Below are 24,961 nucleotides of genomic sequence, written 5' to 3'. Positions count from 1 at the left end.
CGCTGCTTTGTGGACTCTTCCTGTTCATGCACAGTTTTGTGCAGCACGCTGATGGGTGCATTAGCCATGGATAAGACACCTTGCTGTGCCCATGCTTTAATATTTGATCAGTGATGTAAGTTATAATAATTACACAACATTAACTCCTACTATACGCACAGCTCTTCCAGTCAAAGGAGGCGGCTGATGATTTACTCAAATATATATATGTATATGTAACGTTCCAGCACACACATGCAACTTTTACTTTAAACACGTAGGCTGTTTCTCTTAAATGCTGTGTGCTCAGTTCAGCAGGTGTTGGTGTATTTGTCTTGGACATGAGAACAGTTTGTTTTCCCAGGTCAATGACTGTCTCTTATCAATCCTGTAAAGTCCAGCAGGAAATCACACCTGGTGACTGTGGAAAATAGTCTATATAGATGAAGGCTGAACCCTTTAAGCGACGCTTAATTGCTCAGTTTCAGCCTCTAATTAAGATATTGTCTGTCTGTTTGTCTGCGACACGTAGGAATCAGTTTAGGTTGAAGGGAAGATCTCCTGGAAAACTATAACTACTTACATGCCGTCCTCTTTTGTGCACATTAATATATAAAATATACTACTGCATGCAATAGACGAAGAAGAAAACTGTCTTCCCTTTCCAAATCTTGGTTGCATGCACCGTGTGTATAATTGAAGAATAAATGCCAACTACTACGTGTTTTTTGTCACCTGTGTCTACTTTGCCGGTGTGGTTCTAATCTACAGGAGGGGAAAACAAAGAAAAGTTTGCTTTCTCTCAGTTTACTGCCCTTTTATGTGCTCTGTAGTGTGGTGATGACGATAATCATGGAAGCGGCTGCTGATAAGAACAGTTGGGTTTCTGTCAACCTTAGCAGGCTATAAAGTTTAATCAAGAGTTAGCTGTAAAATGATTAATTTTTGTCATAACTCTAAGTAAGATTACAGCAATTAAGGCAATATAGTCGTCAAGAGTGTTTGCACCTCACACATGTTGGATGTGTAATATAATGAGTGTGTAAGAGGTTGTGTGAGAAAACTACACCTCGACTTCACCTGAAACAGGGTTAAAGATAGAGGACGCAGACATTTAAGGAAGAAGAAGTTCACATTATTAATCTTTCTTTCCTTTTTACAAAGTTCTCCTACACAGGTTAATCTTTTCTGCTTTGAGATTTATTGACGCGTAAATGGTTCTAACAGGGGCTTACAGGAAGCCATTTCTGTGACCTAGTTGTATGCATAAGAAGGACGAGATCAATTAACACCAGAAGAGTTTGTGAGTTCCTGCCCCTGTGCTTCTGCAGAGCTCTGGCCAATCACAACAAAGCAGACTTTGTCGTGCGCTTGGGTTCGAGTAATTTTTGCGCTCACTGTCGGAGCGGTGAAGTGTTTTTTACACGCAGAGTTCGTGCAGTGGGTCAGAAAAAAGGCATTTCTTCCGTGAGTGGGAATGACAAGCTTAACCCGTGTATCAAGACCTTAGGGAAACATCGAAAGTTCATCAGAAGAGTTTATTTCATTATTGAAGTTTAGGTTCGGGTTTTAAAAACAACAAAAACGCTTCACACGAAATAACATCAACTGTTCAGAGGACACATCTCGAGTCAGAATGACAGCCAACATGGAGAAATCCAAAAACTTTCGAATTGATGCGCTGCTGGCGCACGACGTGGACCAGAGGACGGACACGGACAGTGCGTCCCCCGGGCTGTATCACAGCAGGAGCCCCGGAGACAGCCCGCTGTCGACCGGCGGCTCAGAGACGCCCTCCTCCCCTCATCCAAACTCCTCAAACTCGTCTCCGGCGCAGTCTGAAGTCCTCTCCAAGTCTCATCTCTTCAACCTGTCCCAGTCGGCATTCCCTGCCCTGCATCAGGTGGGTCTCATCGGAATGCACCCGAGCTCTGTGTATCCCGTGGCGGCCCTCGGAGGCCAGCACACCGCCTTCATGTACCCCGGCTTCACGCAGCTGGTCCATCCGTATCCGGAGCAGCTGAAGGGGGTCACCGGGACGCTCCCACTGGAGCCTTGGATCAGAGCCGGGATAATGATGCCCAGACTCAGAGAGTATAACGGTGAGTTTGCGTGTTTGTTTCCACAGATTTGCATTTTTCTCGCCTATAAACTTTATCATTGTTATTTTCGTACATGGTAAGAATTTTTCAACATCTTAATTTTTGGATCAAAGTTTTTGAATATTTAATAAAACTTGTTATAACATTCTTTTGCTTGGTATTAACATTTAAATAATAATTTAATAGTTGCAGTGTTTCTTTGTTGATCACGTATTTGGCCAGTGTGTTAATTTATGTAGAACAATAAAGCACTTCATAAATTGATTCTATATTTTTTCTTTAGTTATTGATTGTTTGGTGCACAGCTGCATGTGTTTTTCTCTGAGGTCGTTTATTGTAAAGATCACTATTACCTGTGTGTTCGTATTGAAAGTGCTTTGACATTGAGAAGCTGTAGTTTGAGGACGATTTATGTCATACAAATAACATGCACTGTTTATGGTAAAGGTAACACCTGATACAGACCTCAGTCAACTGATCACACTTATAGTGTTTTCATTAAGGTAATGGACCCCTGTGATGGTTTATTACTCCTCTGCAGCAATCCTGTTATCATGACCCTCCATCAAAGCAATAACTGTTAACTGACAGAAACACTGTGACACAGGTCGGCCGTGGCAGCAATGAGAAACCAGGATTTGGGATTTTGTAATATTTCCTTTCCTCCTTAATCCCATTTATAGATTACCTTTATGTAGGCCGCCATATGATTTGCTTCCTTACAGGCCTACCAGTCATAACAAGTGAAATATTTCCACTTGCAGAGACAAATTAATATCATTGATATGTCATAAATAATTTGTCTGGTTTCTCCTCAGCACCATCTCAGACAGGTTTGTTGGGGAAGTGTCGGAGGCCCAGAACAGCTTTCACCAGTCAGCAGCTGCTGGAACTGGAAAACCAGTTCAAGCTCAACAAGTACCTATCCAGGCCTAAACGGTTTGAAGTGGCCACCTCGCTCATGCTAACAGAGACTCAGGTTAGACGCTGACAAAGTTAGTGAATGACCATATAAGCCAACAATGGCTATTTTTTGTGTGTAACATTAACAGCTCCCTGGTGTTTGATTTTTACTACATTCTTGTCAGCATTTCATATACCAACTTCATTTATTCTCAGTTCAGCCAGCTACATTACTAAATAGTCCAAACTGTGATGATTCCTGCCATTTCCAGGTTAAGATCTGGTTCCAGAACAGGCGGATGAAGTGGAAGAGAAGTCGCAAAACTAGGGAACAAGTAACTCCAAGCAGCCTCGCGGACAGAGAAAGAAGCGGGATGGATTTGAAGAGTATCAAACGTCACGGTGGCTCTCGCACCTTGAGCCTAGAGGATGAGGAGGAGATAGCAGGGGAACACGAGGATGAGAAAGAGCAGATAAAAGAGCTGAGAGAAAGTTCCTTTGGCTCTGTTGGGTTCACGAGGCATTCAGGAGGAGAAATGGCAAACTACAACTCTTACTCAGAGGAGGAGACTGAGGAGGGAGGCCCAGGAACAAAAACTGGGGCTTTCCCATCATAAACTCGTCCATGTTTTTATTATATGTCTTCTTATGCTCATTATTATTAAAATAGTAATGCCATTGCAATCCTGTGCACGAAGACGGTGGAATGAAAACAACGTTTTGTTAAAAGTTTTGCTTGGTTAGTTTGTTTTTTAACAGCCTGGATCATAGTGCTAAACCAACTCCAAACATCTCAGTCTGTTATTAATATTACATGAAATCAGAACTGTTCAATTGTTATGTACCTGAACATTTAATGCTTTAATAGCCAGCTATCCATCCATGAGTTATGACTTTAAAATCAACAAATAATTCAGACTTTTTGAATTTATCTTTATGACTTAAAGCCCACTTCCCTGTCCTGCCACCTGCAATAAACACATTTATCTTTGTACGCGCATGCAATTAAACTACATGAACGAGTGATAATGGCACTTTCATAGAAGGTAGTAGACAATGAGACAGACATAAAATAAAACTAATGGTGTCAGTGTGGATGGTAATATTATCCAGGTTTCCTGGTCCGTTACAATACATGATTTACGTGAACTCAGCTGATGTTTCAGGGCATTATAAACACATAACAGGCACACTGTTGTGTTGCTACTGTATTTCCTTTTAGGAATTTAGTTTGTTTTATGATATTGAATGCTTTCCCTTTGTTTTAGTTTCTTGGAAATGCTTGTATTTAGTTAAAGCCATGGACTCAGTGAAATATCTGCATGCCTTGCTTTTCAAGTTTGCCTTCTCATCCCCCTTGTACTCTGTAAAAAATATATAATTTAACAGTTATAGAATTTAATATATTTCTTTTTTTTGCAATGCAGTGTCAGAGTTTTTGTTTGCTTGTTAATAAAATTTTCGAAATTACCTTAAATTCATGTGTTTTCAAGTTTGTTGAAAAAAATGAGAAACTTTGGATTATGAATTATAATTAAAGTTCTATAATTTAATAAAGTAGACACAGTGTGGCTGAACCATTTAAAGGATGATTACCTGCTATAACCTAACATATCTCTGCATCCGCGTATTTACATACCGTAAAACTACGTCACAGCGTCACCACTCTGGTTACGTCCTCACGTAGCAGTTTGCAAATGACCCTTATCAGTCGCCGTAATTTCTTCTGGAGGCTTGTTGCTATGGAAACGACAACGCAACAACGCTGACCCATGTCTGTTCCCGGCGTGTTCTTTCTTCTTCGTCTTCAATTTTGAGGCAAATAAAAAGTAGTTGAAGAGTTTGCTCCGCGTGTCGGTAAGGTGAGGTTGTTTTTTAGCCACCAACCAGTTCGTGTTACTGACCGTAAAATGTGTCTTAAACGGGAAAGAGCTACGTTACCATTCCCCGTGTTTCCTTCTGTGTCGAGGACTAAGCGTCTTCTTCCTTTACAGCCATGTTAGCGGAGACTCGGGGTCCTGACCCGCTGGTGTCTGCCGCTCCACGGGAGGCCTCCGTCACTGGCAACGATATCAAAGTAAAGTTTGGCATCATTGTTTTTTTCCTGTTTGAGATCTGTGAGAATAACCCTGTGCTGTGCTCACATTTACGAAACTGTGTTTGTTTAGTTTTGTTTACTTTATGTCAATAATGTAAACAGTATACAGAAAATAATCCAGTAAAAACTCTACAATGTCACAAAGTTATCAGTGTTTATTTATCCAGCTTCCCTGTTGATTTAAACCTCAATAACAGCAGTGAACACATTTCTAACTACACATAATACGTACGCTACATAAAATACAAATTATTCCCGTATTATCTTGTTTTCACAACTCCATAATTGTGCTCCACGCAGCAAAGCAAGTAGCAGCTAAAAACAGAAACACTGACTAAAATTCAACATCTTCCTCTCCTATCTGATGAAGATCATATCTTTATACTTCTTTTTGGTTAAATTTATGTTTGTTGCAAAAGTTGTTATTGTCCCAGACCTTTGAACAATAGCTTAAATAAGGTGAACATGGAGTGATGTGAAATCCTGCTCTGCTTTGTTTAGTGCTGCTTGTTGACACTGAAGGAAGAATATATTTAACGTGTCCTTTCTAACTATCTATAATGTCTTTTTCTGTATCAACACCATCTATCTGGATCTTTATATTTGTATTTAATCCATTTACAACTAACATCATTAATCATAATTTGTTCTTATCAAGCCAAATCTTTAATTGAAATATACTGTGTGCAAAAAATGTTCACTGAATGACTTCATCCATTCCTATTGGTCAATGTAAAGTTTGTACAAAAATGTATCATTTTGAAGATATAGTTGCCTTTTCTCAAAGAGACATTGCTGTATGACTGTTTCAGGTCCACTATAAATGTTAAAGATTGTTTTGAATTTGGAATAAATGTTTTGTTTTTTGTGTTTTTCCAAAACTCACATCTCCTACAACACCAAACCTGCCAGGATCCAGGGATTCCCCACAGGCAGAGGGTTGGGAAGTGTCAGCGACGAGCACCAAGCCAAAGAAACTGCTTCTTTGGAGTGGAAACGAGACCAGAGCTGGCCTGGGAGGACTGGGACCTGGGCAGAGAATTTACCAAGACATTAGTGTTAAAGAACGTCCACAACAAGCTAAAGAAGCTACACATAAGGTGTTTAATCTGCTCTGTGCAAAGCTAAGCTTTGTTTTATCCCTGCAGATAACACGTCCCTCGCTTCCCTTCACAGGCCTCCTGTGTCCAAGATTTTCTCCACCTTGGCTCCTCACATAGCTGTCATCAGCCCCGGGACTTCCTTCTCCATACAAGTCACCTTTAAACCTCTTCAAAGGGTAACACATGTCAAAATCAGACAGAATACTACTTGATCTTCACTGATTTTGAAATATGAAATGTACTAGTGCTTTCATGCTTATGCAGCAGTATCTCTGTAGTCAGTAACCTTACATGATACAAACTGATGTATAGAGAGCAGGTAAATATAAAAGTAATTTAACTGTTTCAATAAAATCCTGAGTAGATGATAAACTATTTAAATACAGCAGCTCACTCTGTGCTTTGAAGTCTTCTGCTTGTGTACTGCTGCGTGTGTCTGAGACAGTGTGAGTATGAGGACAGCATTGAATTTCAAGGGAAAGAAGGCAGCTTTCATGTATGCCTCCGTGCCGTCGTTCCCTCTCACACCCTGGAGGTTCCTGAGTCTGTGATGCTCCCGCTCTGTGCTGTTGAACACTCCACACACACTGATTTCCCATTAAAAAATGCCAGGTACACGGTTATGTCTCTGTGTGTATTTCATTTAACCTGTATGTGTGTTTTCTATGTTGGGAGGAAATAGAAAATAGAACGCTTGCTTTTATTTTACTTTAATCGCCTCTTTTTTATTTAATCCTGTAGTAAACTCCATACGTACTTCCAGTGGGAGTGTCCTGCACCATTCCAGCTCCGTCCAGAGCAGGGCCTGTTGAAACCCGGTCAGGAGTGTCACACCACAGTGGTCTTCCGGCCACAGGAGGCACTGGTGTACCAGCAGCAGGCTCTCTGCAGGTTTGGAGAGGAGGGCAAGCTCGAGAGCAACTGCACTGTCCTCCTACAGGGACTAGGTACTGTAACTAGCAAACCAAAGATCTGATCACAGTGTCAGTGAGTAAGGGTTAGCGTGAGAAACTGTCATAACTGTCAGCCTCCTCACTGTCTCGTTTACTTGTACGTCATGACCAAAATATAAAATGATGGGCTTGGCCCACTCCCATAAAGATAACGTTTGCAACATCACACGATGAACGTAAAATACAAAAGGAGGAATAGAAAGTTAGCCTAAATACTGTTTTCCCTGTAAAATTCCACTCTAGGTATTTTTAGATCTACTTCAAATAGTCAAAAGCTGACACATCGGTCTTTCAAGCATCTGTTTTACCTGCGACTTTTTATCTTGCTTTTTTAAGCTAAATATCCACATCTACTGGTGAAAAATCCCAGCAGCAAAGAGGGAGAAGATAATGGTGGCCCACTGGTGGACTTTGGTCCTGTTGCTGTTGGCAAGAGTTTGCAGAAACACTTTGACATTTTTAACCCGTCTCCGGTGGGTGGTGCACATAGACACGTAAGTGCAAAAGTTCACGCTCGAAGCCTTCTCCCACACATCTTTGCATCCTTTCCTGCAGGTAACGGCGTCTTTTTCTCTGTCACGGCTGCCTGGTGGGGTGCCCTCGTTTGGATCAGAGTTCAGCTGTGATGCCACCCGTGGTAGGGTGGCTCCTGGTGGATCACGGCGGGTTTCAGTCACTTACTCCCCTGCTGTGGTGGATACTGTTTCAGTGGAGTACTTGTCTCTAAACTGCAAAGGCACGCTCAGTCAAAGTCTGCTCAAACTCTCTGGGCGTTGTATTGGTAAGAGGCCCAGACATGAAGGAAAACTCAGTTTCTCTGTAGCTTTAGTAAAGCACATGTACACTCCCAAGAAAGTTGTATTTTCAAATAATAAAAGGAAGATAGTTTATAACCCAGATAATCTCCTTTTGCAGGTCCCAAAGTTGCCTTGTCTTCCTCTGTGGTGGATTTTGAATGTGTTGAAGCAGGAGGATCAGTTGTACGGACGGTGGAGCTCGTTAATGCTTCCACTGCTGAGGCTTTCTACCAGTGGGATATTGACTGTAGTGGGAACAGTGTGTTTAGTATCCTACCAGCAAGTGGCGCTGTTCTCCCACATAGTCACACCAGAGTGAAGGCAGCCTACAGGCCCACACAGCCTAATGCACACTACAGGAGAGTGGCATGTCTCGTACTGGACGGGGTAGGACATGTTAAACACGGCACGGAGACAAGCATTTCTACCTATGTGCTTACATAATGTCTCTTTTAGGAGCCGGTGTTTCTTGACCTGATTGGTACCTGCCACTCAGGGCACCAGAAACCTGCCATACTAAAACCTGAACACTTGGTTCTGCACACGCTTCAGCAGGACTGCAGACAGAATTCACCACATGCCCCGGCAGCCCTGCGGGGAGGTCATAAAATAGAGTCTGACCAGAAAGGGCTGCACTCCCCTGTGGAGGGGGTATGCTTCCATTTTCACATTTCTGTATTTAAATTTCAGCGAAGGCTTAGACTTGCCTCTCTGACTCGTTGTCTGTGTCATTTACAGCAGTTCATGTCAGCCACCGCCGTGGAAGACTTTTACCGGGCCTGCTTGGGGCACACGGATCCTCTCTGTTTGAAATCTTCATTGCCATTGCTACGTGTATCTGTGGCCCCGACTGAACTGCTGTTTAATCACAAGCATACATCCTCTTCATCTCCTTCATCTGCTTTTACGCAGTCGGTCTCTATCACAAACCACACCAGGAGGAAACTCAGGTACGTCTTCGTGTCCTGCAGCGTGGCTTCTTTTGATGTTTTTGTTTTTCTGTCTGAAATCTACCTTTAATTTCTGACCGCTGATGCATATATTTCATGTATTTCCCTTCAAGTCTCGTTTGGACTGCCGCCCAAGAGTCTCCATTCTCCATCGCTCCATCATCTTGTGACTTGGCTCCACTTAAGTCCACCTTGTTCAGAGTGACGTACGCGCCCAAGCAGCTCAATACTCTGCACGGAGCACAACTTGAGTGCTTTGCATACAATAAGGTATTATTATTTTATACACTGCAGTAAACTGTGCATTACAACAGGCAGCGGTGCTTTTTTGACTTAGTATAACCTGGTCTTAAACAGTCACATGCTTTCAAACCTATGCTGTCAATCATGCGTCTTTGGACTCTGCAGCACAGTCCAGACACAGGTGTGTGTCCGCCTTGGTGTGTGACCATCAGAGTCATTGGCCACTCCTTTCAGCCAGGCAAAGAACACTTCACTCCACGCTGCTCCGTAAATCCCCCTCACGTGGTAAGAACAAAAAAGATGCACTTTCTTCAAATCCCAACTCATGAGGAAAATCTTTAAGATAATAAATCAAATATTCCTTCTTAGAAACAACATCTGGAGCTTGCTGAATGATTTTGTTCTACTAGGTGTTTCCAGCCCTCAGTGTCATTTCCTATCGGACAGTCCTGCTTCACAATGTTGGAGACTGGCCGCTCACTTTCTGTTTGGAGCGCAGCTCAAACCCTGCCCTGGCAGAATCGGCGTTTGTAGTTCCAAGCTGTGGTTTGATCCAGCCAGGAGATCACCAGATCCTGTCCCTCAGAGCAGTGCCAGCAGAGGATAGTTCTGACCAGGGGTTTAAATTACACCTGCAGCTCAATGCATCTAAACTCACAAAGGTGCGGCCCTGCACGAGAGCGTCAGTCAACAGTCACTCACGTTTTTACGTTATTTTTATTTTACTGTCTGTTAATGTCTCTTTCTTCTTCAGGAACTGACAGTTGTCAGTGTGGTGGAAAAGCTGTGTGTGTCTCTGGAAGGAGGCAGCACTTTATATTTCCAGCCAACAGCAGTGGGCTCGCAGGCCCAGCGCACCCATCACATCAGGAACCGAAGCCTGTTGCCAGTGAGGTCGGCTGCCTGATTTGTTTCTGCGCTCTTATTCTGGTCGTGTTTTCCGACATTTTTCAGTGTATTGTTTGTAGTCTGGACTTACCTCAGGATCATTCATCTTGTCTACAGCTGGCTTTCTCTGATTTCCTTTCATGATAGATTCCAGTGGAGCATTCCAGAGCCAGACCAGGAGCTTATCTCTGTCAAACCAGATGCTGGTGAACTGCATCCCAATGAGTGCTGTGTGAGAGACTGAGAGAGGAGTGCACACTGCACATTTATGTAGACAGTAACTGTGGAACTGTGGAAAAAAAAGCTGTTTAATTTGTTTATTTTTACTACAGATGCAGACGTGGACCTTCAGTCCGCTGGCAGAGAACGCATACACACTAGAACCTACTCTAACCTACTGGCCTGTCCAGTCACATGGATCCATCAAGTCACACCTCACCCTTGTAGTGGAGGGAGTGGGATCCAGGGGCTGGATAGAGGTGGAACTATTCATGTGTTTGAGTGATTTCAATATGTACACATGCTTGTTTTTGTTTTTTGTGAGTCAGTCATAACCGTAGACAAATATTGCAAGAAAATTCAAGCAATCATTTCCTGTAGCTTTGGAACAGCAGCAGATCTTTAGAGGTGCCTTCCTCCCCAGGCAGAGAAATCCATCCTTGATGTGGGAGAGACTTTGGTTGGAAGCTGTCGAACTGTTGAGATTCCTGTAGTAAACAAGAGCCCCTGTCCAGTCTCCTTCGGCCTCTCTGTGCAGCAGATACTTCTGGATGATGAACATCACTCTTACTCTGCAGCTCAGCCAAGTGGTATCTCGTTTTGTGATACACGTATACGTTCATCTGCACTCTGTACTTTTTGATTCTACTAGTGAGACTGAATCTGTGTCCTTTTAGCCCTACAGCTGGACTTGGAGAGGGGAACTGTTGCCTCTCACTCCACCATGGTGGTCCGATCCACAATCAGACCGAACAGGCAAGCCGAGTACCTCTGGACCATCACATATACAACTCTGAATGCCAGTGGTAGAAAACATACACACTCCATACGCTTAAATGTTTACTGCAATTTAACTCCAAGTCATTATTAAGCAACACTGCCTGTTTTATCCTGCTCTCCCTGTCTCTCTCTCTCTCCAGGATGTGTGATGTCATCTCCCCAAGCGCTTTGTGAAGTGCGAGCTAGGGGTGTGTTTCCCACCCTGCAGGCGATGGATGCGTGGAGCTGTGGCTGTGTGGGTAGACTCAGCAAGACACACATATGGAAACTCTTCTCACTGGACTGTCTCAACGACCAGCTGCTGTCCAACCCGTCCTCTGAAGAACTGACCTTTCAGACTCCCACCAGGCACAGGTCAGCATCTGAAACAAGCAAAAAAACTAAACAAAACAGAAACGTAACCCTGGAATAATTAAAGTTTTTTGGTATTAATGGTAATTTTTTGTATTTGAATTATTTTGTATTTGTTGTAGAACAGTTTGTATTTCCTGAAAAACAAACAGTCATTTTAAACCTGCAGTGTCTGGGTGTGGTGCGCACCACCCTGTTGTCTCCATCTGTCTCTAGACTGCACACAAGTCCTTCCATCTTCACCAAAACCATGCTGGATTTCAACTTTGGTTCGGCTCCTGTTGATTCAGATCCTTCAGACCTTATGTTGATGCTTCACAACCCTGGGTGTATTCCTGTACACTGGTATGTAAATATCATGCCATAAAGTATACTATTATTACAGACCAGTCTGCTCTATGCACCCTGTCATTTTTCATTTTTGTTGTTGAAAGTAGAGCGTATGTGATGGTTTGAAGGTAAATTCTACCATCTGCTGATAGTTGTCTTCTTCTTTGATATTAGGGCCTTCTTGTTTCCAGAGGATCAACAGATAGAGTTGGAGTACTGGGCAGTGACGGGAGAGTTCAGTAACACAGAGCTGTCCCAAATGAAGGTCTTACTTTTTTGTATCTTTTGTTTATTCCATTTTGCAAGAAAAAATATCAATATTATGATAAGACAGAGATAAAAACAAAAGTAATGTTTCATGTTTTTCACAGGTTCAGGACAACCAATTGTTCAGTGTTTCACCTCGCGCTGGAACTTTGCTCCCAGGCCAGAAGAGGGCAGTACACTTCAGCTACAGGTCAGAGATCATGACTGCACATGTCCCATAATCATTACACACTGACTAAAATCTGAAGCAAATTAATTTATTAACCAATGAACTAATAAACTGATACCAAAACATTCAAAACGTTGTCGTTCACAGTCACGTCTTTGTTGGGACGGATCACTTTCCTGTTGTGTTCAAGCTCTCATATGGCAGAGAAATCTTGGTGAGGCTTTTAAAAACTTTATATTTACGCAGGTCTGACAGTGCAGTAAAAATAAGTCACCTGACAGTTTTGGTAGTGTCAAAGGTAAGCTAGCTTTGTGCTCCTTTTACATTTTTGACCTTTTTTTGTGATGCTATGTCAGATTAATGAATGAGGGGCATGACAAACAGATATTTATGAAGTCAAAGAATCCAGTTTTATTTATATAGCACCAAATTGCAACAGCAGTCGCTTCATGGCACTTTATTTTGAAAAATAAAGACCCCACAGTTATACGGAGAAAACCCAACAATCAAACAACCCCCTACGAGCAAGCACTCGGCATTCTGTAAGAAACATTTTTAACTTATTCATGTGACAGTTCACATTTTAAGGGATGATGTACTTTCTTTTAACATCAGCACATTCGCTGCATTCGATTGTTTTCATTGTCTTTGTGTCCATTTCATGTATTCTGTGTGCAGCTGAACTTTCAGGGGGCGACGGTAGAGAGGGATCAGCCACATCTCCACTTTGACTCCCACCAACACTTCTTCACCTCCGTAACTATTGGAGACTGCAGTCCTCCAAAGCAGGTGTGTCTCTGCAAGTGTGTGCAGCGAGAGGATGTTTACAGCCCAACGCTTGGAACGAAAAGATTTGTGATTGTTTGTTTACCACGCAGGTGTATGAATTACACAATGGTGGGGCAGTGCCAGTGTGCTATGAAGTGGACACAGCTGTGTTGTCACAGCTTCAAGCTGACAACTTTGACCATCCAGTGCTGCGCTGCCTCAATCCACAAGGAGAAATTCCTCCAGGGAAAACTGCAAAGCTGGAATGGATCTTCTCACCGTTGGAGGCGAAGACGTATCACGTACGACATCATACTCTGCACATCTTTCCCTGTCGTCAGGATATTTACACAACCTGATTCCAGAGAAGTTGGGATGCTGTTTAACCTCCTAAGACCCGAACTCTTCCACGGCAGCATTTTTAATTTCTCTTTGATATTTGGGGCGATTGGGGCCCGATGAATGTAAAAACAAAGAATTACCAGATGTTTTTTACCTTATTTTTGTTTTTATGAAAAATCAGAGCCACATATGAGGATATTAGTTTAAAACTTTGATAGAACAGTAGCAGTATAATGTCCTCGTAAGTGGATATCAGGCCCTTGTAGAGCAGAATTGAGTATTTTGGTCTAAATAACCCAAAATGTGATGTCCACGTATGTGGACGCCAGGTCCTAGGAGGTTAAAAATGTAAATAAAAGCAGAATTTATTGGTTTGCATATATACATGTATGTATTTATTTATTTAGAGTTTATGAGATTCTGTTTTTATTTACATTTTGTCTTTTTTGGAACTGGGTTTGAATTGTGTTTTGTACTTCACCAGCTGGCATTGTTATCATTTAGGTAATAATCATTTAGAAATCAAGAGGAATTAGAAAGATAACAGATCAGTAACGATAAACACACTCTGTCGTTTCTGTATCCCCAGGTAGATGTTCCTATCCACATCGGAGGTAGTGACTCAGCGGTCGTGAGGTTTGAGGGACGTGGGCTTAGCAGCCTTACACAAGACTCCTCAAACCACTGTAACAGCAGTGACTGTCAAGCTTTTGTACCCAGTGTTACGAGGGTGCCCTTCCCGGGACAGGTGAGACTACGTTCATTTGAATCTTTTTTGTGTATCATTCAAATATTATTTTCATTGAATTCTAACATGTTTGCTTTATGCAGGTGTTGTTCCTGTCTGAGGACAGCATCTTTCTAGGTGACATCCCTGTGTGCTCACAGTCTTCGAGAATCTTCTTCCTCACCAACGTGTCTTGCGCAGACACCGCCCACTATGAATGGGACCTGCCCCAACACACCAACCAGCAGGAAGAGGAAGGTGCAAAGGTAGCCAAAAAAAACATAGATCCGCCCTCTTTGTGTGGCTCTGTTTGACTGTCACGGATCACACAAACACGGCTTGTACAGTGGGGCAAAAAAGTATTTAGTCAGCCACCGATTGTGCAAGTTCCCCCACCTAAAATGATGACAGAGGTCAGTAATTTGCACCAGAGGTACACTTCAACTGTGAGAGACAGAATGTGAAAAAAAAATCCATGAATCCACATGGTAGGATTTGTAAAGAATTTATTGGTAAATCAGGGTGGAAAATAAGTATTTGGTCAATAACAAAAATACAACTCAATACTTTGTAACATAACCTTTGTTGGCAATAACAGAGGTCAAACGTTTACTATAGGTCTTTACCAGGTTTGCACACACAGTAGCTGGTATTTTGGCCCATTCCTCCATGCAGATCTTCTCGAGAGCAGTGATGTTTTGGGGCTGTCGCCGAGCAACACGGACTTTCAACTCCCGCCACAGATTTTCTATGGGGTTGAGGTCTGGAGACTGGCTAGGCCACTCCAGGACTTTCAAATGCTTCTTACGGAGCCACTCCTTTGTTGCCCGGGCGGTGTGTTTTGGATCATTGTCATGTTGGAAGACCCAGCCTCGTTTCATCTTCAAAGTTCTCACTGATGGAAGGAGGTTTTGGCTCAAAATCTCACGATACATGGCCCCATTCATTCTGTCCTTAACACGGATCAGTCGTCCTGTCCCCTTGGCAGAAAAACAGCCCCATAGCATGATGTTTCCACCCCCATGCTTCACAGTAGGTATGGTGTTCTTGGGATGCAACTCAGTATTCTTCTTCCTCCAAACACGACGAGTTGAGTTTATACCAAAAAGTTCTACTTTGGTTTCATCTGACCACATGACATTCTCCCAATCCTCTGCTGTATCATCCATGTGCTCTCTGGCAAACTTCAGACGGGCCTGGACATGCACTGGCTTCAGCAGCGGAACACGTCTGGCACTGCGGGATTTGATTCCCTGCCGTTGTAGTGTGTTACTGATGGTGACCTTTGTTACTTTGGTCCCAGCTCTCTGCAGGTCATTCACCAGGTCCCCCCGTGTGGTTCTGGGATCTTTGCTCACCGTTCTCATGATCATTTTGACCCCACGGGATGAGATCTTGCGTGGAGCCCCAGATCGAGGGAGATTATCAGTGGTCTTGTATGTCTTCCATTTTCTGATGATTGCTCCCACAGTTGATTTTTTCACACCAAGCTGCTTGCCTATTGTAGATTCACTCTTCCCAGTCTGGTGCAGGTCTACAATACTTTTCCTGGTGTCCTTCGAAAGCTCTTTGGTCTTGGCCATGGCGGAGTTTGGAGTCTGACTGTTTGAGGCTGTGGACAGGTGTCTTTTATACAGATGATGAGTTCAAACAGGTGCCATTCATACAGGTAACGAGTGGGGGACAGAAAAGCTTCTTACAGAAGACGTTACAGGTCTGTGAGAGCCAGAGATTTTCCTTGTTTGAGGTGACCAAATACTTATTTTCCACCCTGATTTACCAATAAATTCTTTACAAATCCTACCATGTGGATTCATGGATTTTTTTTCACATTCTGTCTCTCACAGTTGAAGTGTACCTCTGGTGTAAATTACTGACCTCTGTCATCATTTTAGGTGGGGGAACTTGCACAATCGGTGGCTGACTAAATACTTTTTTGCCCCACTGTATTCATTGTTGTACAAGCCATTATTTTATTCTCTTTCTCACGTTGATGAGCGTTGATGTGCTGTGTCAGGTTGTGCAGATCCACCCAGACCGAGGTCGTCTTCGTCCGGGGGAGTGTGCCCTTTGTGTCCTCACCTTCACTTCTACTGATTACCCCACAGTTCATCAGCTGGATGTCGTCTGTCAGGTAACACAGACGCATCATCGTAAAGTTTAGGTTTTGTTACAGGTGGCACAAAGGCCCAGTTCACACCACTGAGTCAGTACAATGAGGTCTTTGTCATGTTCCACAAACCATTTCTGTGCAGAAACTGCAGTGTGGTGTGGTGCATTATCGTTGTTTGCAACAATGCTTACTGTTGCCCTAGGAAAGTCACAGGCCACCTTACCCACGCAGGGTCAGATGCATCTTCTCAGGGTTCTGTGCTTGGACCTCTCCTCCTTCCTTTATACATGTTACCCCTGCCACGTGTCACCTGCAGGCACGTTATGCAGACGACACGCAGCTCTATTTTCTTTTAACCCCACTGACATTCGTAAACTCAAAGCTTTGCCTGCTTTGATGCTGGATGGAATAGAACTTACTGCAGCTAAAATAAGTACAACAACAGAGCTCCTGTCTGTAAAGTTAATATGGTAAAAACCTCAGGGTCCTTTTTGAAAGCACCTCAGCAGGATTAAACATTTCACTTCAGACATCCAGTCTTGTTTTATGCAGCTCAGTTTTACCTAAAAGAAATGTTTTAAAAACATTTTATCCTTGTTCATCTTCTGTCTTGTGTCATAAATCAAGTTTTTTGTTATTATTTTTCTCATTTCCTTGAATTGTTGCGTCCTTTTCCTCTCTTCTCTAGGTTACTCTGGAAGCTGAACGTACTCGGTATAACGATGCTTTGCAGCGCTGGGAAGAAGAAAGAGAAAGACAAAAAAACGAATTTATAATCACGGACAAAAACATCACAGAGAGCCAAAGAGTTCTGATCGACGAGGTCTGACTTCAAAGACTAATTATTACATTTTTTAAAATCATGTAGAAATCAAAAGTATTTCACTCCTTGTCTCGTCACAGACACTCCCAGCAGTTCCTGTAAGAAAAGGTCCGCCACTCAGAAAATATAAGGTGGTCTCTGTGATTTTATTATTAAAATAATTACGAGACTATAAAAGAACATGAAGCTTTTATTCTGACTTCACGTTCTCTTTCCACTCTAGACCCTTCCTCCCATCTGTGCCAGTGGTGTGTATGAAGCAGCCAGTGCAGGCACTAAGCTAAGAACGGCCGAGCTGCGGGAACAGCGACAGATAGCAAAAGTATGGAGGCGCCCCGACCCCCCCAGACCTGCTCTGCTGTATCTCAGGGTCACAGCACACTCCCATGACCTTATAGAGTACCTAAATAACTGTCCTGATTACTTTAATAAGCATTATAGGTAAATCAGATACAGAATATGTTCAGTCCTTCATCCCTGAGCTTAACTGTAGATGCTGGAGCGATGACATGTCATTTCTCCTGCTGTTATTAGAAGCCTTCAGTCAGTTCAGATGCATCATCCTGAACCCACCGTCTCTACTGGGCTTCCTGCTCCAGCACACAGCCCCGACAAAGAGATCCTCTTCCACATACTCAGCTGTCTGCTACGGTACCGCCCACGTGTAGAGTAGACAGCCTGTCTTATGCATTTATTCTAATTTATAGATCGGTGATATTTAAGATGACAACACTGAAAATCAATCATGCATGTTCTTCGTATTTCAGCGACATACTCGATGACTCCGCCTTCATCCAGCGTCTGATTTCTTCGGCCTCCAAGCCCGACACCTACCGGCCCGCGGGATCGTCCTCTCCTGACAGATCATCGTTTCCATCCTCCTCCTGTCAGTGTTTGTGTCCCAGCTCTTCTCCCCCCGCCAGGCCGCAGACTCGGGCTCTGAGCAGGGCAGTGGGCAGCGAGGAGAGTGCAGGGTGCTCAGGAAACACGCCCCACACACGCGAACATGTGTCTGCTTTCATGAGTGAACTTGTTTTGATGAACACCCTCCAGAACCTGATGATGGAAGCTGTCAGAGGAGAGCTCGTCCTCACGGCGTGCCCCCGCCCTAATATCTTGCCACCTGTTAGTACCAGGTGAGTACAGACACACTCACATTAGCCTTCGCAGCGTTTCCTCTTTCTTTAGTTTGTTGCACGAGTCAGAAATGGACTCTAATTATTTGACGCATTGTTTGCTCCATTAGGAGGAGGACGCCCAAACCCCCGACCGGGGAGGAGAAAACTCACCTCTGACACGAATGAGATGCTGAACAACTACATGTGTCGTCAACAGTTGTGTATTATTTACATCTCGTGTGAATTTTATTCTGAAATCTCGATCATCTTCAGTCTGTGAGGCATTCTTGTTCTTCCCTATAAAAAGTCAAAATAACACACAGAAGCTAAGGACGAAGGTTAGAGCCGTACCGAGCGCCATTTAATATTTCTCTTACTATTACTCACATAAATAGAAAATATAATTTTCAACAATAAATTAATAGCAGAATAGAAAATAGCTTTAAATATACATATTACCAAGAAAAGCTGGCAATAAAGGGAATTATTACCCTACCCCAGCTGGCAGCAGACGCTCCACAGCATCTCAAATATTACTTATAGGTTCTAACAATGTTTGAGAAAATCTTTTAATGGAAGGGATGTGTATAATTTAAGTTCAGGTAAAAGTTTGTTATATGAGAACAGTAAAGAAACATTTTTGGAATAAATCCTCTAATCCAACATTCTGACACCGTGTCCGGATGTATGAGAGTAACAGATTACAGAGTACTCCCCGTCAGTCTGTCCATCCTTGCAAACAGACTGCCAGCAAATTCAGCTGTTGTGTTCACGATCCTCAGGTTTTGGCCTCTTGGTATCGTTGGTACCCCGAGCACATTACAAGCTGGTTTGTCTCACTGTGGATTTTTGGTTTAACTGGTTCGCTGCTTGATTGTTAAACTTGGATACAGCAGGAAAGATCTTGTCGTGAAGATACTGGATCTGTTCCTCTTCAGTTTGCAGTTTCTCAAACTCAAAGTAAGGGATCTGTTAGAGCGACGAGACGAGGAAGAAAATAAATACAGATCAGCTTTGACATTTTTGACCAACACAATAAATATAAAACTTTAAAGATATGATGTTAACATGCCAAAAAGAGAATTTAACAGTTCATTTCAATGAGCAACAATAGCATTAAGTTTAAGTCGGCCCTCTCAGTTTACAAAGAAGAAACTTCTAACCACAAAACAAAACTCTTACATTTTCTATCCGGTTGCAACCGTTCAGTTTCACGAGTATCTTCTGGGGTTTTTCACACTTACCTCCACCAGCTCCACGCCCATCCTCTGCAGGTGTCGTCTCTTTGTGACTTCCTTCCCCAGCAGGTGTCGTGTGTTGGTGCAGAAACGGTTTGGATCATCCAAACACAACACAACTCTACACGCGCACAACACATGAAGAAAAGCTTAATTACTCACTTAATTGTCGTTTTAAACAAAACAGGGCTTCACATTTTCAGCTGATTCAAAATCTAAAGCATGTTTAAGCCTCACAGGTTGGAGGCACATTTTCTTACAATTTATTGGAAATTTGTTAAAACGCTCAGAGCCAGATCAGTTCTTACCTCTTGTAAGTGTGATCCCACTGAGACGGAGGCAGAACAAATCCACTCTCATCCAGGCAAATCTCCACATCTTAACAAAAAGGAAGAAATGGAAAAAACGAACTTCTCGTCACAACACGATCTATCCCAGCACGCAGGTAATACACTCACGGGCTACAGCTCTTATCTCACATATCTAATCAGCCAATCACATGGTAGCACCTCAGTGCTTTCAGGCTTACAGACAACTGCTGAAGTTCAAACTGAGGTACCCCTGAGCAAGGTACCGTCCCTACACACTGCTCCCCGGGCGCCTGCTTAGTGGGCTGCCCACTGCTTCACTGAGTGAATGGGTCAAATGCAGAGAAAAACAAGTAATTTCCCCATGGGGATCAATAAAGTATCCATTATTATTATTATTATTATTATTATTAGAATGAGAAAGAAAGGTGAGCCAAGGAGCTTTGGAGGTGTTATGTTGCTGGGGGCAGACGTGCTGCTCTGAGTATTTTCTATTATACATTTTCTCATCTCTAGTGTTTACAGAGGGAGGTTTGAAATAGAGGAGGGCGGAGCAGGTCTCTGCGTAAATATGTTTTATTGATATCAGGGGAGAATAACACGACTGCTCCTGGTTTACAGGAAGGCATAACTAACTCAAATAACCACTCATTCCAACCAAGGTGATCATCTCTGTGAAACCTGGAAGCTGATGGGCTTCAGCACCAGGAGACCAGACTGAGGGCCTCTCCTGTGAGAAACACAGGGCTGAGTTTGTTGAGTTTCTGCTACAACATCCAGAAATTTGAGTAAAGAACATGAAAGCATAGATCCGTCCTGCCTTTTATCAACAGTTCAGCCTGCTGGTGGCGGTGTAGTGGTGTGGGGTGTGTTTAAGTACCAACTGAACATCGTTTAAATGCCACAGCTTAGCCGAGCATTGTTGCTGACCTTGTCCATCCATTTATGACCACAGTGTACTATCTCCTCATGGCTGCTTCCAGCAGGATACAGGATACAAAGCTCAAATCATCTCAGACACGATGAGTTCACTTTACTAAAAAGGCCTCCAGTCTCACAGAGAGCCTTTGGGATGTGACAGATTGGCAGATTGGCATCAAGGACGTGTAGCTAAATGTTCAGCAGCTGTGTGGTGCTCACATGGTGACCAAAATCTCTGAGGAAACTTTCCAGCACGAGGGGGCCAACCCAGACTGTACCTAACAAAATGTCCAGTGAGCGTGTAATAAGCATGAAAGTCAAATACCTGAGCTGCAGGTACTGTGATGATGTGTCACGTGTCCTGTTGTAGCTTACCTATAGTGTATCCACCATGAATCATTCTGGTGGAGTAAAATGTGCCCCCCAGCAGCTGTGCTAGAGGACCTTTGACCTGTTTGTATAAAAGACGTTCCATTGGTGTCTCAAAGGCCTGGCCTGCTGAGGAAAACCTCTTCACGTGAAGAAAGAAGGGCAGTCTGGGACCCTGGCGAGGAGAGCAGTAAAGACGAATCACTCCTGTTATCGAGGAGCCAACGCCTTCTTTTTGTTTTCGAGTTAAATGAGAGCGTTGTGGTTATAATTCACCTCTGACAGTCAGAACTCGTGTTTACAGTATGAAAAATTATAACCCTGTTCACAGATTCTTACCCAGTAGTATGTGCACTCTAACATGGTGGAGAGGTGGAGCTGTGTCAGCTGCCCCAGTGTGTTTTTGTCCAGTGGCTCCCCCTGTGCTGCAGGACACAGAGAGCTTACATCAGAGACACCGCGTAGCCTTGTGGGTAAATACAAAGTCCATGCAGTTATATGTGCAATATATTCTTGTACTGTAAAGAAGTTGTTTTCTATTTTTTGACAGCTAGCAGAGAAACTAAGATCCATCCATTTTCTTCCACTTGTCTGATTCAAAGCTGGGCTGGAGCCTATCCCAGCGTGCATGAACCATTTACACCTACAGCCAATTTAGAATGAACCTAACAAGCATCAGGTGGTTCAGACTGTGGGAGGAAGCCGGAGAGCAGAAACTCCACAGACACGGTGAGAACATACAAACTCTGTGAGCTGACGGTGTAACCATCACACCACGGTGCTGGGGGCGATCGTGGCTCAAGAGTTGGGCGTTCGTCTTGTAATCGGAAGGTTGCCGGTTCGAGCCCCGGCTCCGACAGTCTTGGTCGTTGTGTCCTTGGGCAAGACACTTCACCTACCGCCTACTGGTGGCGCCAGTGTCCGGCAGCCTCGCCTCTGTCAGTGCGCCCCAGGCCGGCTGTGGCTACACTGTAGCTGCCATCACCAGTGTGTGAATGTGTGGATGATTGTGTATAGCTTTGGGGTCCTTAGGACCAAGTAAAGCGCTATACAAATACAGACCATTTACCATAGCTGACACCTAACAGATACTTCTGCACTAAAATAAAGTGACAGCAACAAGTGAAAATGTTAGATTAAGGAAACAGAAGAGTGTTTCTCAGCCAGAGTGTTTAAGCAGCAAATAACAGACATCATCCCTCTCAGACAGGAAATATGGAAACACCCAAAAATGAACAGTGACAGACTTTTTCCTCTCCTCCTGCTTTTCACAGTCTGAAATAAAAGCCCGGCGCGTACCTTGCAGCTTCTGTAGAAAGTGTGGGCTGAATACTTTGGTCATGTAGTTGAGAGGGAAGCGTTCCAGGTGGATGCAGGCGTGCATCACGTCAACCAGCGAGCGAGGCTGGAACTGTGAAAACCTCTCTGACAAGATGCTCTCCAGCTTCTTAAACATCTGGCTGGAGCACTGATGAGGAACAGAGCAGTGACACATTACAGCAGATTTGTAATAAATATGCAAAACATAGGATCTGTTTATAAACTCTGAGAATATGAGAAAACCTTCACCTGTGGCAGGTAGTTGAGCCTCCCCATCGCAACAATTTGTTTGGCTATCTGAAGGGTGGTGTGGTTCTCAGCGTGGCGTACAAAGTTTTCAGCCACAGCCTCAAAGAGTGGCTCAGAACGGCACCTCATCTGCACACAATACTCCACGATGGCACCGATCAGCTCTGGATCGCACTTCTCCAGCCTCCCTGAGACAGAATGAAAACTTATTTTCTGGTCTTTTATTTTTTAATACACAAATAGTGAAATCTGATCAGAACAGTCACAGACGCACTGACTTAAGTGTATAATAAAACTATAAAAAACACACCTGGCAAGTGTTTCTCCATAGCCGCCACGAGCTCTCCATCATGCTGTTCCAGAGTCATTAAAGCAGTGAGTACCTTCATGATTTCATCATCACGAAAAGCTTTAAAGACCCGCGATGCCCTGTGACTCAGCCTCAGCACCAGGGAAACAGCCTGTGAAACAAGTATTATATGTTCTCACGTTACTTCGTGTAAAAGCATTAAATATTATTATTATTATTGTGGTTCTTAAATGACAGAGATTAAAATTTGTGGATGTTTAAGTGACAGCTGGTTTGTCATCACGAATCAAAGACAATCAAGGACGATGCTGCTGCTGTGTCTACCTGTGTCTGCTGTAACTTCAACAAGGACTGCAGAATATCACTGACTTGACCGGCTTTCAGCCGGTGGACCAGCCTTCGTGTGTCTGTGTGCAAAGCAGACAGGATTCGGGTCTGCTGCTGGCTGGCAGGCTCACAAAACCGCGTCAGCAGGGAGTAGACCATGACAGCCTCACTGGGAGAGACGACATCCTCCTCCACAGCAGCGCACACACAGTCCAACACCTCTGTCAGCACGCGTGACCGGCGGCCTTCCAGGGCGCACACCACCTCACCCAGGCGGCAGAGTTGTGCCACCCCGATGTCCCTGTTGGAGAGCAGCTCCAGGCACTCATTCATCAGTGTGAGGACTGGAGGGTTGTGGGCTTCCAGGCCAAACTCAACACATGCTCCAAGTAAAGAGGCCAGCCCCTCTGCCCTGTCACTGCGGGGGAAAGCTTGCAGCCTGGAGCACAGTTCAGCGATGACATCCTCTTCAAACAGAGACTGAATATCGAAGAGAGCAGCTGCTTTACTCTGTGGTTTGGTATATGGGATGTACGGAGAGAGGGCTGCTCCTGGTGCCTTTTGAGGTGCTGTGCGTCTTCCAGTCCGGTCCCAGCTCGGTCCAGTATCTCTTTTCCTCAGTAGTGGAACCGCAGCTTCGCTCATCAGTTTCAAGTCTGTGCCGCGCGTAATTTGGAGACATCGCGCTGTGTTGCTGCCAAACTCCACACTTGTGCGTTTTCGCACTGAACCACAATTTAGAGGAAAAGGTGAGGCCGCCCTGACAGAGGCCAAGAGGCACATCAAGGACTTCATTTCCCCCCGAAAGATCCTGAGTCAGAAAACCAAAGAAACCCCTCTGTCAGTACAGATGACAACTTCGACACTCAACACACAATCATTATTGACCTGACGGGCGAATCTACTGACGGGAAAAACATCAGCGCAAACTCTCAGAGCGACTGCAGAAAAAACAGCAAAGTTAAAAGTTTTCAAAGAGTCATAAAATGTGTTCACTCTGCTGTGAGACGTGCTACAGAAACGAAATCCCTCCTGCTTTCTGTCTGATTGCTGATTACATACCGTCAGTCAGGACCACAGGCTGCTCCTGCTGCATGTTACAGAACTCCCCTTCAGTGTTTGGTAATGAGGTTGTGTAAGGTGCCATGTCTTTGCATGTGCTGCCACACCGTAGTCACACCATGTACTGCACGCTGACTGCACGGTACATACTCATATCGCCGGGTTAGTGGAAATCTGGCGGGGGACGTCCTCCCACGGGAAATTCATGAGCTGTGGCTGGCCGTCTACCCGTGGACACGTCCCAACCTGTCAGAAGATTTTATTCTGATATTTAACAACTGACCAACAAATCTGTGTCTGCTTGGAAGCACTTGTTAGTGTTGTTTCCTATAAACGTTTTTTGAAGTCTGAGATCCGTTAAAAGGTCTTACTGACTGAAATTCTTCACAGTCTTAAAGAAAATGACAAATTCACTTAAATTCACGGGGTGAATAAAATGTGAGATTCTGGTCTCAGACTCTTAGTTCCTCTGACATCTTGAATTATTTCTAATTTAGAAAATGCTTAAAATAACTGACTTTGGCCCAAAGCCTTTGATACATGTTACTTATTGTTCGAAATTATGGTAATTTTATCACAGTCAGCATAAAGGAACACACACACACACACACACACACACACACACACACACACACACACACACACACACACACACACACACACACAATTATGACCTCAGGTCAGAGCAGCGTTCAGGGCCAGGGTGAAAGCGCCCCCAGGACACAGATCTAATTCTGGGGTCAGTTAAGAGGTCCACAGCTGATGACCGGAGAGATGTGACTGGGCTATAGACACTGAGCAAGTTAGCGAGGTGCTGGAAGCCAAACCACTGAG

General features: G+C 43.8%; 3 protein-coding genes across 7 annotated transcripts; 2 read left to right on the top strand and 1 right to left on the bottom strand.

Moving 5' to 3' along the window:
* The first annotated feature begins 1,294 nt into the window (after nucleotides 1-1,294).
* LOC113008285 (uncharacterized) lies at nucleotides 1,295-4,461 on the top strand. Its single transcript, XM_026145589.2, has 3 exons — nucleotides 1,295-2,081; nucleotides 2,900-3,060; nucleotides 3,257-4,461. The coding sequence occupies exons 1-3, from the start codon at nucleotides 1,616-1,618 to the stop codon at nucleotides 3,599-3,601; spliced, it is 972 nt and encodes a 323-aa protein (XP_026001374.1). The 5' UTR covers nucleotides 1,295-1,615; the 3' UTR covers nucleotides 3,602-4,461.
* Nucleotides 4,462-4,694: 233 nt separating this feature from the next.
* cfap65 (cilia and flagella associated protein 65) lies at nucleotides 4,695-18,688 on the top strand. 4 transcript variants are annotated; one of them, XM_080290994.1, is made up of 35 exons: nucleotides 4,695-4,846; nucleotides 4,979-5,061; nucleotides 5,995-6,182; nucleotides 6,259-6,361; nucleotides 6,631-6,797; nucleotides 6,927-7,132; nucleotides 7,475-7,611; nucleotides 7,694-7,919; nucleotides 8,054-8,322; nucleotides 8,392-8,586; nucleotides 8,677-8,885; nucleotides 8,999-9,155; nucleotides 9,294-9,413; nucleotides 9,539-9,790; nucleotides 9,883-10,022; nucleotides 10,164-10,248; nucleotides 10,349-10,495; nucleotides 10,660-10,825; nucleotides 10,913-11,041; nucleotides 11,156-11,369; nucleotides 11,583-11,711; nucleotides 11,871-11,961; nucleotides 12,068-12,153; nucleotides 12,280-12,346; nucleotides 12,811-12,921; nucleotides 13,011-13,202; nucleotides 13,832-13,990; nucleotides 14,074-14,235; nucleotides 15,987-16,103; nucleotides 16,771-16,905; nucleotides 16,986-17,036; nucleotides 17,129-17,346; nucleotides 17,440-17,556; nucleotides 17,673-18,041; nucleotides 18,152-18,688. In XM_080290994.1, exons 2-35 carry the CDS (start codon nucleotides 4,981-4,983, stop codon nucleotides 18,198-18,200), a joined length of 5,244 nt encoding a protein of 1,747 aa, XP_080147120.1. In that variant the 5' UTR covers nucleotides 4,695-4,846; nucleotides 4,979-4,980; the 3' UTR covers nucleotides 18,201-18,688. The 4 variants fall into 4 exon arrangements, with proteins under 4 accessions (XP_080147120.1, XP_026001090.2, XP_080147121.1 ...); XM_026145305.2 differs by having other exon boundaries at nucleotides 8,674-8,885; XM_026145306.2 differs by having other exon boundaries at nucleotides 4,741-4,841; nucleotides 8,674-8,885.
* Nucleotides 18,358-24,586, bottom strand: LOC113008130 (FAST kinase domain-containing protein 3, mitochondrial-like). Of its 2 annotated transcripts, XM_026145309.2 has the most exons (10): nucleotides 24,128-24,586; nucleotides 23,063-23,876; nucleotides 22,739-22,889; nucleotides 22,429-22,616; nucleotides 22,159-22,327; nucleotides 21,199-21,284; nucleotides 20,866-21,034; nucleotides 19,570-19,639; nucleotides 19,268-19,382; nucleotides 18,358-18,992 (listed from the first exon to the last, which is right to left on the bottom strand). In XM_026145309.2, the coding sequence occupies exons 2-10, from the start codon at nucleotides 23,858-23,860 to the stop codon at nucleotides 18,843-18,845; spliced, it is 1,896 nt and encodes a 631-aa protein (XP_026001094.1). In that variant the 5' UTR covers nucleotides 23,861-23,876; nucleotides 24,128-24,586; the 3' UTR covers nucleotides 18,358-18,842. The 2 variants fall into 2 exon arrangements, with proteins under 2 accessions (XP_026001094.1, XP_080147122.1); XM_080290996.1 differs by lacking the exon at nucleotides 24,128-24,586 and having other exon boundaries at nucleotides 23,063-24,115.
* Between the last annotated feature and the right edge of the window lie 375 nt (nucleotides 24,587-24,961).

Source organism: Astatotilapia calliptera, chromosome 16 (assembly GCF_964374335.1).
Source record: "Astatotilapia calliptera chromosome 16, fAstCal68.1, whole genome shotgun sequence".
Classification (NCBI taxonomy): domain Eukaryota; kingdom Metazoa; phylum Chordata; class Actinopteri; order Cichliformes; family Cichlidae; genus Astatotilapia; species Astatotilapia calliptera.
The sequence above is the reverse complement of the archived record's forward strand: the minus strand, read 5'-3'. Positions and strand labels throughout refer to the sequence as shown.